Source organism: Akebia trifoliata, chromosome 1, assembly GCF_017979445.1.
Source record: "Akebia trifoliata isolate Shusen 1 chromosome 1, ASM1797944v1, whole genome shotgun sequence".
Lineage (NCBI taxonomy): Eukaryota > Viridiplantae > Streptophyta > Magnoliopsida > Ranunculales > Lardizabalaceae > Akebia > Akebia trifoliata.
Genome location: NC_141375.1, coordinates 1,460,855 through 1,472,889, shown reverse-complemented (window position 1 = coordinate 1,472,889; position 12,035 = coordinate 1,460,855). Strand labels below are relative to the sequence as shown.

The 12,035-nt window shown below is 36.5% G+C and overlaps 1 protein-coding gene across 1 annotated transcript; it reads left to right on the top strand.

Annotated features, from left to right (window-relative positions):
* Window positions 1–1,113: 1,113 nt before the first annotated feature.
* Window positions 1,114–11,634, top strand: LOC147410294 (nuclear receptor coactivator). The gene is made up of 12 exons (XM_086433635.1): window positions 1,114–1,437; window positions 3,976–4,057; window positions 4,140–4,204; window positions 4,456–4,539; window positions 4,913–4,993; window positions 5,246–5,407; window positions 5,827–5,925; window positions 6,009–7,333; window positions 8,128–8,354; window positions 8,450–8,598; window positions 9,803–9,841; window positions 9,939–11,634. Exons 1-12 carry the CDS (start codon window positions 1,273–1,275, stop codon window positions 11,439–11,441), a joined length of 3,981 nt encoding a protein of 1,326 aa, XP_086289761.1. The 5' UTR covers window positions 1,114–1,272; the 3' UTR covers window positions 11,442–11,634.
* Window positions 11,635–12,035: the final 401 nt, after the last annotated feature.

The window sequence follows — 12,035 nt, the reverse complement described above, 5'->3', positions numbered from 1 at the left end:
TTTTTTTCATCTTCTTCATATACTTAGATTTTTCAATGGCAATTCCAATCATTTCTAATTATTTTTTTATCGTGAATGATGAATGAAAATAATATACTTCTGATTTTGAATATTTTAATATATATTATTTATTTATTTATTTTGATGATTTATAACAAAAAATGAATAACTAAGCTTAGATTCAAAATTTGGTATATAGTGTCAAGCTCACAACTTTTTATTTATTGTCGAATTCAACATTTTTATTGAGCTCACCATTTCTTTTATTGTTGAATTTACCAATTTTTATTTATTGTCAACGTCATCAATTTTATTTATTATCAAGCTCACCAATTTTTATTATTGAGTTTGACAATTTTCAAAAAACATGTCAAACTTAACGACGAAAATGTTGACCTCAACAACAAAAGTGGTGAGCTTAACACCGGTAAAACCCACCCATTTTTCTACTAAAATATATGGAAAGATCGATTAGAAACTTGACATAACAACTTGTGTAGATGATTTCAAACCAAAAGAGTCACTCTACCCTAGATCAATTTTTATTCAAAAACAAAATAAAAAAATCCTAATTTTTTACTTACATTTTCAAAATGCTTGATAAAACCTTTGGATATGACCTCTTCTTTTTTCTCAAATTCCTTCCATCAAAATGGAGTTTCCAAAACTTGAGTGAATATGAATAGTTAGGGCAGTTTTAATATTTCAATCGTTAAAGATCTGTGAAGTGGGGTTTAGACTAATTAGAAATAAAAATTTTACTAAATGGACTACTAAGAGAAGCCCTAAAACTTAGGGGCTAATTAGAAAAAAAAAGTCCCTCCACCAAGATCCTTTTAAGTAATTTTTCCTAAATTCAATTATGTAAGTAATTTTGAGACCATCAAAATTATTTAACTCGATCTCTATATATTAATAATCAGTTAAAAAAAGAAAACTCAACAAATCCTTATTTACAAGTTAGTTGATCTGATCAAGATTTTATCCACTAAACTTTGTCTGATTTGTCAAGATTCAACCGCTTGGATTGGTCTTCTCTCCGTGCAATCAAGTCTTATGTACACGTGGCAGTCTGTGCGTCTGCAATCGGATCAATTTCATTCGGCTCAGCTGAACCTGAACGCATGTGCAGAGACCGTCTTTTTCATTCGCATCTCTATCGATTGTAGAAACTAAACTAAATTAGGGTTTTAATGAACTTTCTAGGGTTTCTGGAATTCTATTGCATGTCGTTTTTGTTCGATCTCTGAAGTAAAAAGGAGAGAACCAGAGATGGGGGTCTCGTTCAAGGTCTCAAAGACCGGAACAAGGTTTCGCCCAAAACCCCTTCAATACGAGAATTTTCTAGACGAAGGAATCGATGATTCAAAGGAGAATTCGAACTCTAGGGTTCTTGCTGGGGCTGAATCGACTTTGGCTACGAATCGAAAGTCTGAGGTGCATTATAATCTGTTGAATTCCTCTATTTCTGGTAGAATTCATGTTCTTCTTTGCAAATTTATGTTAAATTTCTAAATTTAGGAATTGTGGTGGTTTCAGTTTAAGTAAGAATTCTAGGGACTTGAATTGGATTCAGTTTAGATTAATTTAGTTGAATTTTGAGTTTTTTTTTGGGAAATGAAGGATCTTTATTTTTTATTTTTGGATTCGAAAGGATCTTTATTTGTTACTTGAAAAAGATGGATCTTTTCAGGAAAAAACAAGTAAATCAGTGGTTGGTTTGTGTTAATTATCCTCAAAACCCTATCTTTTGCACTGTTTTCGTTCTGATAAATTAAAAGTAGAAATATAGTTAAGTGGAAAGCAATGGCAGATCAAATTGAGCACTTTGGAGTATTTTTTTATTTTTTATTTTTTTTAAAGAATTTGTTGGTATATTGTAGTTATCTAGCCACGGAGTCTCCTTATCATGTACTAGGGAAATTTTTGTAAATTTTGTTCTTTTCTTAAGAATTTATTAGAAAGAATCTTGTTTTGTTGGTAAGAATTTTGTTAATTTTTTTAAGAAATTCTTATTTATTTGGTTTATGTTAATTTGTGTGTATAATTCATATGTATTTTCTCTTTGAAAGAATCTTGTTCTCTCGTTCATTTTTGTTTACTTTCATGCACAAATGATGTTTGGAGCATGGTTTTAAAACTCATTTTAATGAACAAGACTGAGTCATCTCGGATGAATTTTCCAATGTCTCGTTCAACAATGAGAAAAATGAACGATGGATTTAAATCTTGTCTGATACGTTTGACTTGTCTATCCGTATCGTTGGTGCAAGTTACCGAGACGTATTGGACGAGTCGTCTTGGTCTTGGACGAGATTTAAAATCATAGTATTAAATTTTGACATATTTCCACGAAATATACCGAAATATTTCCATTTCCACAAGTTCCGACACGAAATTTAACCAACAATTTCTTTTTGCATATATTTAAGTGGAAATCACTACTCATTTCGGGAAATATTTTGATGAATAGTGAATTTTGGCTGAGATTATCAGTTTTTAGGTATAAAAATGCAATATTTTGGTGGAAATATTTTGATGAATAGTAAATTTCGACTGAAATAGTTTCTTTTTTGAAAAAAAACTTATAATTGCTTTTAGGAAGAACTTGTAACTTATACATAGTATTTACTAATAAAAATTGCTTAGAACATTCATCCATTAGTATAAATGAATTATGATTAGTTCGTTATATATTATCTTATTTTAATGTATTCAAAGCATATTAGTACGTTTAAATAAGCACTCATACAATCAATCATGTTTGAATTGGTTGGATACATTAGCAATTTATCCATACTTATTCAAAAAATAAAAGAAATATAATTACACATGAATGCAATACTTAATAGTTTCTTCATTTTAATGTCTTATATATTAAATTGTGTATAGTTAATGCAACATTATTATTGTTATTTCCATTGTCAGCCTCTCAATATGTGTGCTTATGTGTAGCAAAATGTTGTTGATATTCAATTTCTCACTCCATATGGTATTTTATTGTATTTTGGTGACTTAATGAGTGTGTTTTAATACCTATTTTATCGTTTCCTACATGGTTAATGAAATATTTCTGTCATTTTCAAAAATTCTACTCATTTCTACATTCATCGAAATATTTCCATTTCCAGACTAACTGAAATAGACACCGAAATCGAAATTTACTACCTTGTTTAAAACCATGGTTTGGAGTGAGCATTTGATGGTACTAAGCTATTAGTTGGGAGACTCCCTCAGTTGGAACATTGAATGATTTTTTGTAGAAGTTTTCCTGAATGTTTCATGTGATTTTTTCAACTTTTTGGATGTTTCTTGTCTTCCATCTTTTCAATGTTTGAAAGTTGGCATTGTCGGGCTTTCAAGAAGAGTAATTTTTTTTATGGGCTCTACTACTTTTTGCGGTGTGTTGGGGGATTTGGAAGGCAGAGAAACTCTTGAGTGTTCGAAGGAACGGAGCAATTGGTGCTAGAGATTATTATTAGCATTTTGAGTTTTATATTCATTTGATTTAGGATGTTTGAGGAGTTTAAGGATGTCTTCTTTGAAGAATTTCTTCTAGATGAGATTAAGTTTGTAAAATGGGTTTCTAATTGATGTATTTTTCTCCTCATTGATAGTCACCTTAACCATCACTCTTTTCAAATATAAAATTACACTTGTATGGACTTCTCATCTTGTTTTCTGACCATTCAAAATAATTTACTGCAATGGATGGTCATGATCGTCTGATTAGGTTAATTGTGACCTAGGAAATCTACTGATAGAAACCCATTAATTGGTGGGTCCCAATCTACTAATATGTGAACTGTGTAGAGTGGACGAAGAGAGAGCTATTCGAGTCTTCCCGAGAAATCCAAGTTTCCAAATATACTTTCCAAATATACTTAAAACTACTTAATGTTTAACAGAACCAAACCTATGTAATATTTCTATTTCACTTCCTTTTTGTCTGATAATTGAACTCCATTTAAATAGGCTGATGCCATTGAGCCGGGTGAGGATGTTGCGGGTATCTCTGGATCATCTTCATGTTCTGGTGGACACCTTATTACAGCAGGTTAGATTAAATGATTAGCTTTATAATGGAATTTTTCTGTTACTATGTATCACCAAAGTTTTAAATGGTTTTCTTTATGCAGACCATGAAGTGTCCTTCACGTTGAACCTCTACCAAGATGGATATTCTATTGGGAAACCTTCAGAGGTTTGTTGCCAAGATCTTTAATTCTAAACTGTTGAGTGTATATTTTCCTCTACTCTTGGGTGTGTCATACCCCAGTTGACCCTCTTATATTCATTGTTATCCCCCTCTCCAACAGATCGATCTTTTGGAGTAGTTGGTTGGTTAAGATAAACGACTAATAGAAAAGACAGGGAAAAAACAAATGGCACTGTTTCAATACTTATTGGCTAACATGATACTGTTCTAAAATTTGAAATTTCTGTAATTTTCAGAAGGGGGCGACTCTTCAGGGTCAATTTCAAGATATCCCAAACTCATTGCATCCATATGATAGAACATCTGAGACTCTATTCTCTGTAAGTGCCATGTTTTTATTTATTATAGCTGTCTATGTGTCTCGTATTTCTTTTGAGAAAACCTAGGGTACTGTTGAGAAGATGGAAATTGCCATCTTTCAGTAAAATTATATATTTTTTGATAAGTTGTTCAGTAAACTATATGGATGAATGCTTACAACTTTTGAACACATTGGTCTCGATTAAGGACATGGATGAACCCATTGAATGGTAGATCTCAATCACATTATATGTGGACCAAAAGTATGCCATATTATTAAGAAAGTCAAATTTCCTGGCTTCCCAATGATCAATTTGTTTTTGTTTTTTTTCTCTCATTGGTATGCATTTATATTTAATCTATTGTTTCTTTCATGTGTTTATGTACTTGGAGGCAATCGAGTCAGGCTGGTTACCTGGAGATATTCTGGATGATATACCCAGCAAATATTTGAATGGGATGCTTGTGTGTGAGGTTAGTTTTGTGTGCATGTGCAGATTCAACTTGGATTATAAATATTAAGGAAATTAATTTTCATACTTAGAATGTAATTATGTGCATGTGTTGTACATCATTCTTGTGGAACATCTTGAAATTAGCCAGGAAAATATGATCTCAGTAATATGATTGATATCTTCTGTTTACAGTCCTAAAGGATTCAAGATCAAATGATTATGATCATCCAATCAGTTTGATTTCTAATTTTGTTTAGTATGATATTTTTAGGTTCGGGATTATCGGAAGTCTGAATCCGAACCAAGGAGTGATGTTTCTTCTGTGACTGGATCCCCTATTGTTAATAAAGTACGACTTCGGATGTCCTTGGAGAATGTTGTGAAGGACATCCCATTGATCTCAGATGATTCTTGGACTTACAGTGATCTAATGGTCAGTATGGTTATTCTGTAAGAAAGCTCCGGAAAAAGTTGGCAAAAGATTGATAAAGTTGGGGAAACATCGAATTAATAAAAATAAAAAAAAATATTTTTAAGTATAAAAAAAATGTATTTCATATACTAAATGATAAAATAACATTTAAAAATACCAAAAATAAAAACAATCTTTGTTTTTTTTTCTCTTCAAAAAATCGTTGCTTGAATCACGATTAATCATATGATTTTTTGAAAAAGCAAAGTTTTTTAAAAAGCTGTGACTTTTTGAAAAAAAAAAATGTGATTTAATTGACAACATTTAAAATCGTGATTTGTTTAAAAAAAAATCGCATATTTTTGTCACCATGCCATGAGGTGCTCTATTTTGTTCCACGGAACATGAGTAGTCATGTTTGAATTCTTAATCTTCTGTAGGAAGTGGAGTCCCGAATATTGAAAGCTCTGCAACCACAACTTTGTCTAGATCCCATCCCGATGTTAGACCGGCTCTGTGGAAACCCCGTCCCCACTAAGGTGCTGACTCAACACTTTGTTTTTAAGAACTTAAGCTGGAGGTACCCATATTTTATATCTTCTCTGATGAACCTTTTTTGCAGCTCAATTTGGGGTTGTGTGGTGCGCGAAAGAGGAGACTTAGAAAAATGCCAGACGTGGCAGTTATGTCCAATAATCAAACCCATGGAAAGAAAGTCTGCATCGACAAGGTGCCCGAAACTTCAAACTGTAGATCTGGAGAATCTGCAACCCTATCAGGAGGTGATGCTACCCTACAACATGTCCATGAGAATACGACCACCCAACATGTCTCAAACAACATTCTACACTTAAGACCTAAAAACTTTGGACCGGAGGCTTCCACACTAGCATTGCCTTCATTGGCTCACCAATCCAAATATCATCACGGGGCTGGGTCTTCTATGATCTCGTACACTGACACTATGACCAATAGTGTTTCTTCTCTTTACGGAAAGAGAGAAAACCAAGATGCCCAACTAACACCCTCATCGAAGAGAGTGAGGCAAACATCATTGGGTTTCGATGGTATTCAACAACAAGCGGGTCAACAATTGGAAACCCTCCCCGGCACAGATATATCCTGGAATAATCCAATGTTGATGCAGCAATCTGACCCTAGAGGAATCCAATATGCCAATGTTGGGGGTCAAAAGTATCCTCAAAAGGTCCTTGAAGGTGTTCCGAATCAAGAGACCGGTGTATCTTCCTTTTATTTGGAACATCAAGGAATTCGGTACGGTGTCAAAGAAGAGCGTACTGAGACAGAAAAATTGGAAAAGCCCGAGCTTGATAGGAGTAGAAATGACACACACACTATGGAAACAGAAAGCAACCAATTGGATCTCCAGCAATCACGACTGCAGCAGAAACTATCACAGAACCCATTTATGAGATCACATTTCCCTCGGATGCAATGGCAGAATCATGGTCAACTTGGCGACAAAGACCTGAGCAAGGAGGACCAACTCCAAAAGAGGAAATCGGTACAGAGTCCTCGGGTTTCTGCAGGAGCTATGGTTCAATCTCCTTTGTCATCAAAGTCCGGGGAATTTTCAAGTGGTTCGTTCGGACCCCAATTTGGTGCGGTCGCAACTAACGTTGCGTTTGGCTCGTCACAGAAGGAGAAAGCAATGGCAGTTTCTGGTGTAAATGTTGGTGGGACCCCATCCGTGACTTCTAGCCCAAGTGATTCCATGCAACGGCAACACCAGTCAGCGCCAATGGCTGTGAAACGGAGATCGAATTCCCTCCCGAAAACCCCTGCCATGAGTGGTGTTGGGTCTCCTGCTAGTGTTGGTAATATTAGTGTTCCATTTAATCCAAACAGCCCCTCGGTTGGTACCCCACCTCCAGCTGATCAAGTTATTCTCGAGAGGTTCTCAAAGATTGAAATGGTGGCCCTGAGGTATCCAGTCGATCAACTTACTGATGGTCTAGAACTCTTAAATATTACTACTTATATTGATATAGTTAACCTTTTAACTGAAGATGTCACCTTTTTTTTCTGGTTAAGGAATATTATATTTTTCTCCAATAAATTGAATATGATATCTTTTTAGTTCAAAATGTACCCAATCAGTTGAATATGACCAGGCAATCTATTGATTATTTTTTAATAAATTGTTTGTCTTTCTTTTTGAGAGATGCTATTGGCACCTCAATTTCTTTAATTATTTATCACACCCCAATTAAAGATTAAAACACACTATTCAAACATTACAAAGTTTTGGCTCAAATTATTATCTCAAAAGTAAAGAAACATTATTAACACTCATTCAAACAATTCCAGTAGTTGTTTGCAATTGTGATTAGCTTCATATAAAATCCTAAACCTAAAAAAATGTAATCTAGCAAAAACAAAACGAGAGAGCTTCTATTGGCACCCAACTTTTTCTTATTTTCAACCATTCACTTATTTCTTTATTTTTAATTGGGTGTAATAAGTAAAAGTTGGGGTGGCAATAGCAGCTATCTTCTTTTTTCCCACCATTCAAAAGAATAGGATAGATTGGATGGTGAGACAATTTTTGGACTAGGGAGTTGATCTAGCTGAGACCTATCAAATGTTGGGTCCCAACTCCCAACCACCTTGCATGTGTTATCCTGGCTTCCGTCCTGACTGGGGTGTTTGTGACGTTGACAAAGTCATTATTCTTATCTTGGTTTCAATTTCACAGCTTCAATGGATTACTCTTTCAGGTACCAACTCAACTCCAAAAAAACTAAGGTGGATGACTATCCTGTAAGGAAACCCACGTCATTGTCAACTCAAAAACTCTCGCTTGCGCTCTCTAATATGCCCAATAATGAGGATTTTAAAGATTCAACATCTGCGAAACCAATGTCAAAGTCACTTATAGGGGGGAGCATGAATGTTTGTAAGACACGGGCACTAAATTTCGTGCAGATGGAGCGTAGATTTCAAGGTATGTTGTGCTACCCAATAGCCTATTTCCATCGCTTGATTTAACTATTAAATGTCTTTCTTCCTTGCCTGACTTCTCCACTTTTGGTTCTACAGAAGGTGTTTTTTCTATTGTTCCTAAGGCACGGAATAGGTTAATCTTGTCAGAGAAGCAGAGTGATGGCACAGTAGCAATGCAATATGGAGATATAGAGGATGGTGATCCTCTGGCCGCGGAGGATTATCTGCCCACACTGCCCAATACAGTGAGTTCCCATTATTTAATTGGATGTAGTATTGCTTGATGTGCCTCATTACATGAACCCCATGCATCATTACATTCATTGTCCACTGGGATGAGTGTGGATTATCTCCTAAACTCAAACCCTGAAATTGATGAGCCACACCTTGAATTATTCAGCGAACCAAAATTATACTGAACGATATAATCTATATAATAAAACACAACTGTAGGGCTCACCTTTTCTACAGTTTTGAGGGATAAACATCCCATCCAACCTTTATGTGGGGGTCTACATTAACCACTCTATTGCCTTTCCTCTTTACCCCACTCAACTTTATTGTCTTTCCTCTCCTCCCCCCTCCCTTTTTTCAATAATATCTTTCCAATATTTCTACCTTTCCCTTTTCCCTTAATACCCCCCTGACTTTACTATCTTTCCTCTTTTACCCCTTTATTCCAATTTATTGTCTTTCCTCATTTCCCCTTTCTTAATAATACCTCTCCAACTTTATTATTTTTCCTCTTTTACCCCCTTAATTTTAATTATTTTTAATAATACCCCTCCAACTTTATTATTTTTTCTTTTTACCCCCTTAACCTGAAAGATGATGCCCGTGCCGCGAACTCTAAGATATATATAATAAAACACAATGGTAGGCCCCACTTCTTTATCTCAATCTTTATACCCTACAAAGAACATATATCGAGAACGCTGATTTTACCTTTATTGTGTTTCCTCTTCTTCTTACTTCCAAAGATACCCCCAACTTGATTGCCTTTCACCTTCTACCTCTTTTCCCTGAATACCCTTCAACTTCAAAACCCCTCCAACTTCATTATCTTTTCTCTTTTACACCCTTAACCCCAAAGAGAATGGTCGTGCCATTGGCATGGGCAAACTCTAGTAATTCCATATGGGCCTTGCCAAAAATTTATTACAATCTTTTGGACAGTTAAAGACAATGTCAACTTCGTTAACCTTCCAAAAGAATGCAATTGAATGGATGATCATCACCATCTGTTCATTTTAATTTCTAGTTGATGGCGTTCTGTTAATCAGACAACCAGTTTGATGCGATAGCTCATCGTTGGAGTGGGAAACTCAGGAACTGGAGGGTAAAGAGTTTCAGTAATTCTAAGAATACTACATGTTCTCTCTGAGTTTTCATCTTATATGTTTCATATGCTGTTCTGATTTATCTTTCTTGCCTAATCCTCTGTTTCAGCACTATGCGGACTTGCTTGCTGCACAATTCTGTTCATTGGTAAGGTTTCAAACTTGAGAAACCTAGTTTTCCAGTCAACTATTTCATTTGCTTTTAATTCGAGTTGACACAATCTTTTTGTGGTATATATATATAGATGATGCGTGATGGATATCAACTTGCTGATGAACAAGTTCGACCAAAACCCACTTTAGGTTCTGCCTTCAATAGTCAATCCAATGCTCCTGGAACCCCTTCAAATGGTGTGTCAGCTGAGATGCAACAATACCCAGAAACAGTTTCGAATCAGCAATCTAGTGCAACGGCAGCACCGTTTAATAGTGGGAATCCTTCTCTGAACTCATCCCAGAATCACCTAACCAGCACAACAGTACAATCTCAAGGATTCATGCAAGGTGTTGTAATGCCTGCCACACAACAACAGCTGGACCCACAACCATCACTTCAGCACCAACAGCAAAATCAACACTCTTTGATGCAACAACAACATGCACAGATCCAGCAGAGAGCATCTGTGATGCTTCCATCAAGTAGTCCACACTCTCACTTGAATTCTATTGGGCAGAATTCAAATGGGCAGTTGGCTAGTCACATTGTCAACAAGAATTCCCATCTCCAAATACAGTTCTTGCAGCAGCAGCAGCAGCAACAACAGCAGCAGCAGCAACAACAACAACAACAGCAGCAACAGCAGCAGCAGCAGCAGCAGCAGCAACAACAGCCACAGATGCAAAGAAAAATGATGATGGATCTTGGAGGAACAGCAATGGGTATGGGAAACATGAACAACAACATGGGAGGACTCGGAAGCCTAGGCAAGGTCATGGGCATTGGAGGAGTTAGAGGTTTGGGTGGAGCTGGGATTTCGGCTCCAATGGGGCCTATTTCTGGCATGGGCAACATGGGTCAAAACCCAATGAATCTATCCCAAGCTAACAACATCAGCAATGCACTAAACCAACTTCGTCCGGGTAGCCTAACTCACGCTCAAGCTACTGCAATGGCGAAGTTCAGGATGGCACAGAGCCGAACGGCAATGTTGGGTGGCCCTCAGTCTGGAATTGCTGGGATGTCGGGGACAGGACAGATGCACCCTGGTTCCGTGGGTCTTTCAATGTTGGGGCAGGTAAACCGAGCTAACATCAACCAGTTACAAAGGACGGCCATAGCTTCCATGGGTCCTCCAAAGATTCCAGGACTGAATTTCTACATGAACCCGCAGCAACAACACCAGCAGCAACAACTACAGTTACAACAGCAATTGCAGCAGCAACAGCAGCAACAACAACAACAACAACAACAAATGCAACAACAACAGCAACAAACAAGTTCCCCTTTACAAGCTGTTGTTTCACTTTCTCAAGTGGGTTCACCATCAGCCATTTCAGTCCCACAGCAAATGACCCAACAGCCTCAGCAACAACAGCAACAGATTAGCCCACAACAAATGAGCCAACCAACTCCAATGAGTCCTCAGTTGAGCTCGGGTACTCTGCCCGCATACAATGCTGCCAATGCAGTGACTGGTCCAGCGAGCCCACAGTTGAGCTCACAGACACTTGGCTCAGTTGGTAGCATCACCAGCTCTCCCATGGAGTTGCAAGGTGTGAACAAAAGCAATTCTGCGAGTAACGTTTAAATAACGAGGAAAGGTCGAGCCCTTAGAGGGATGAGTTCTGGTATTGTTTCTGAATTGAAGCCTGTGAGATATCCATCCTGTTGTGTTCTAAATTAAACATCGTCACCATGAAGTAATGCAGATATAAAACTATATTGGGGTATAAAGACTGGAATAGTTAATTATTAATGATGAAGATCAGGACCATTTTACATCTGCACTTTCCATGACCCATTATTTCGGTTCGTATGATATATGGCAATTCAGGCAACCTGGGAAATTATTTGAAGCCTGAAATCTTTTGCTAAGGTTGAGGATTAATTAGCCAAGATCAGTGGAAGTGTAAAGATTTTTAGAGTATTTATTTATGATTGCAAGAAACATATTTGGGGGAAATTGATTTGTCAAGAAAATGGATTTGAGAAAATGCATTCCAATGAAAATGTGAAAAACCGTGGGGCAATTACCATTGCTAGCACCAGATTCAATTATATATAGGACCCCCACCTATGAGTGAAATCAACCACCTGCTACCTACCTTTTTCTTCCTACCAAGCTTGCAATTTCCTCCTTAAGGAAAATTTCTTTCGTAGAGAAAGAAATTTCCTTAAAAAT

Excerpts from the sequence above, each read along its gene's own strand:
- LOC147410294 (XM_086433635.1), top strand. The coding sequence starts at position 1,273 with ATGGGGGTCTCGTTCAAGGTCTCAAAGACCGGAACAAGGTTTCGCCCA. Across the intron at positions 1,438-3,975 it reads CTACGAATCGAAAGTCTGAG|GCTGATGCCATTGAGCCGGG; the intron begins GTGCATTATAAT and ends CCATTTAAATAG. Across the intron at positions 8,355-8,449 it reads GATGGAGCGTAGATTTCAAG|AAGGTGTTTTTTCTATTGTT; the intron begins GTATGTTGTGCT and ends TTGGTTCTACAG.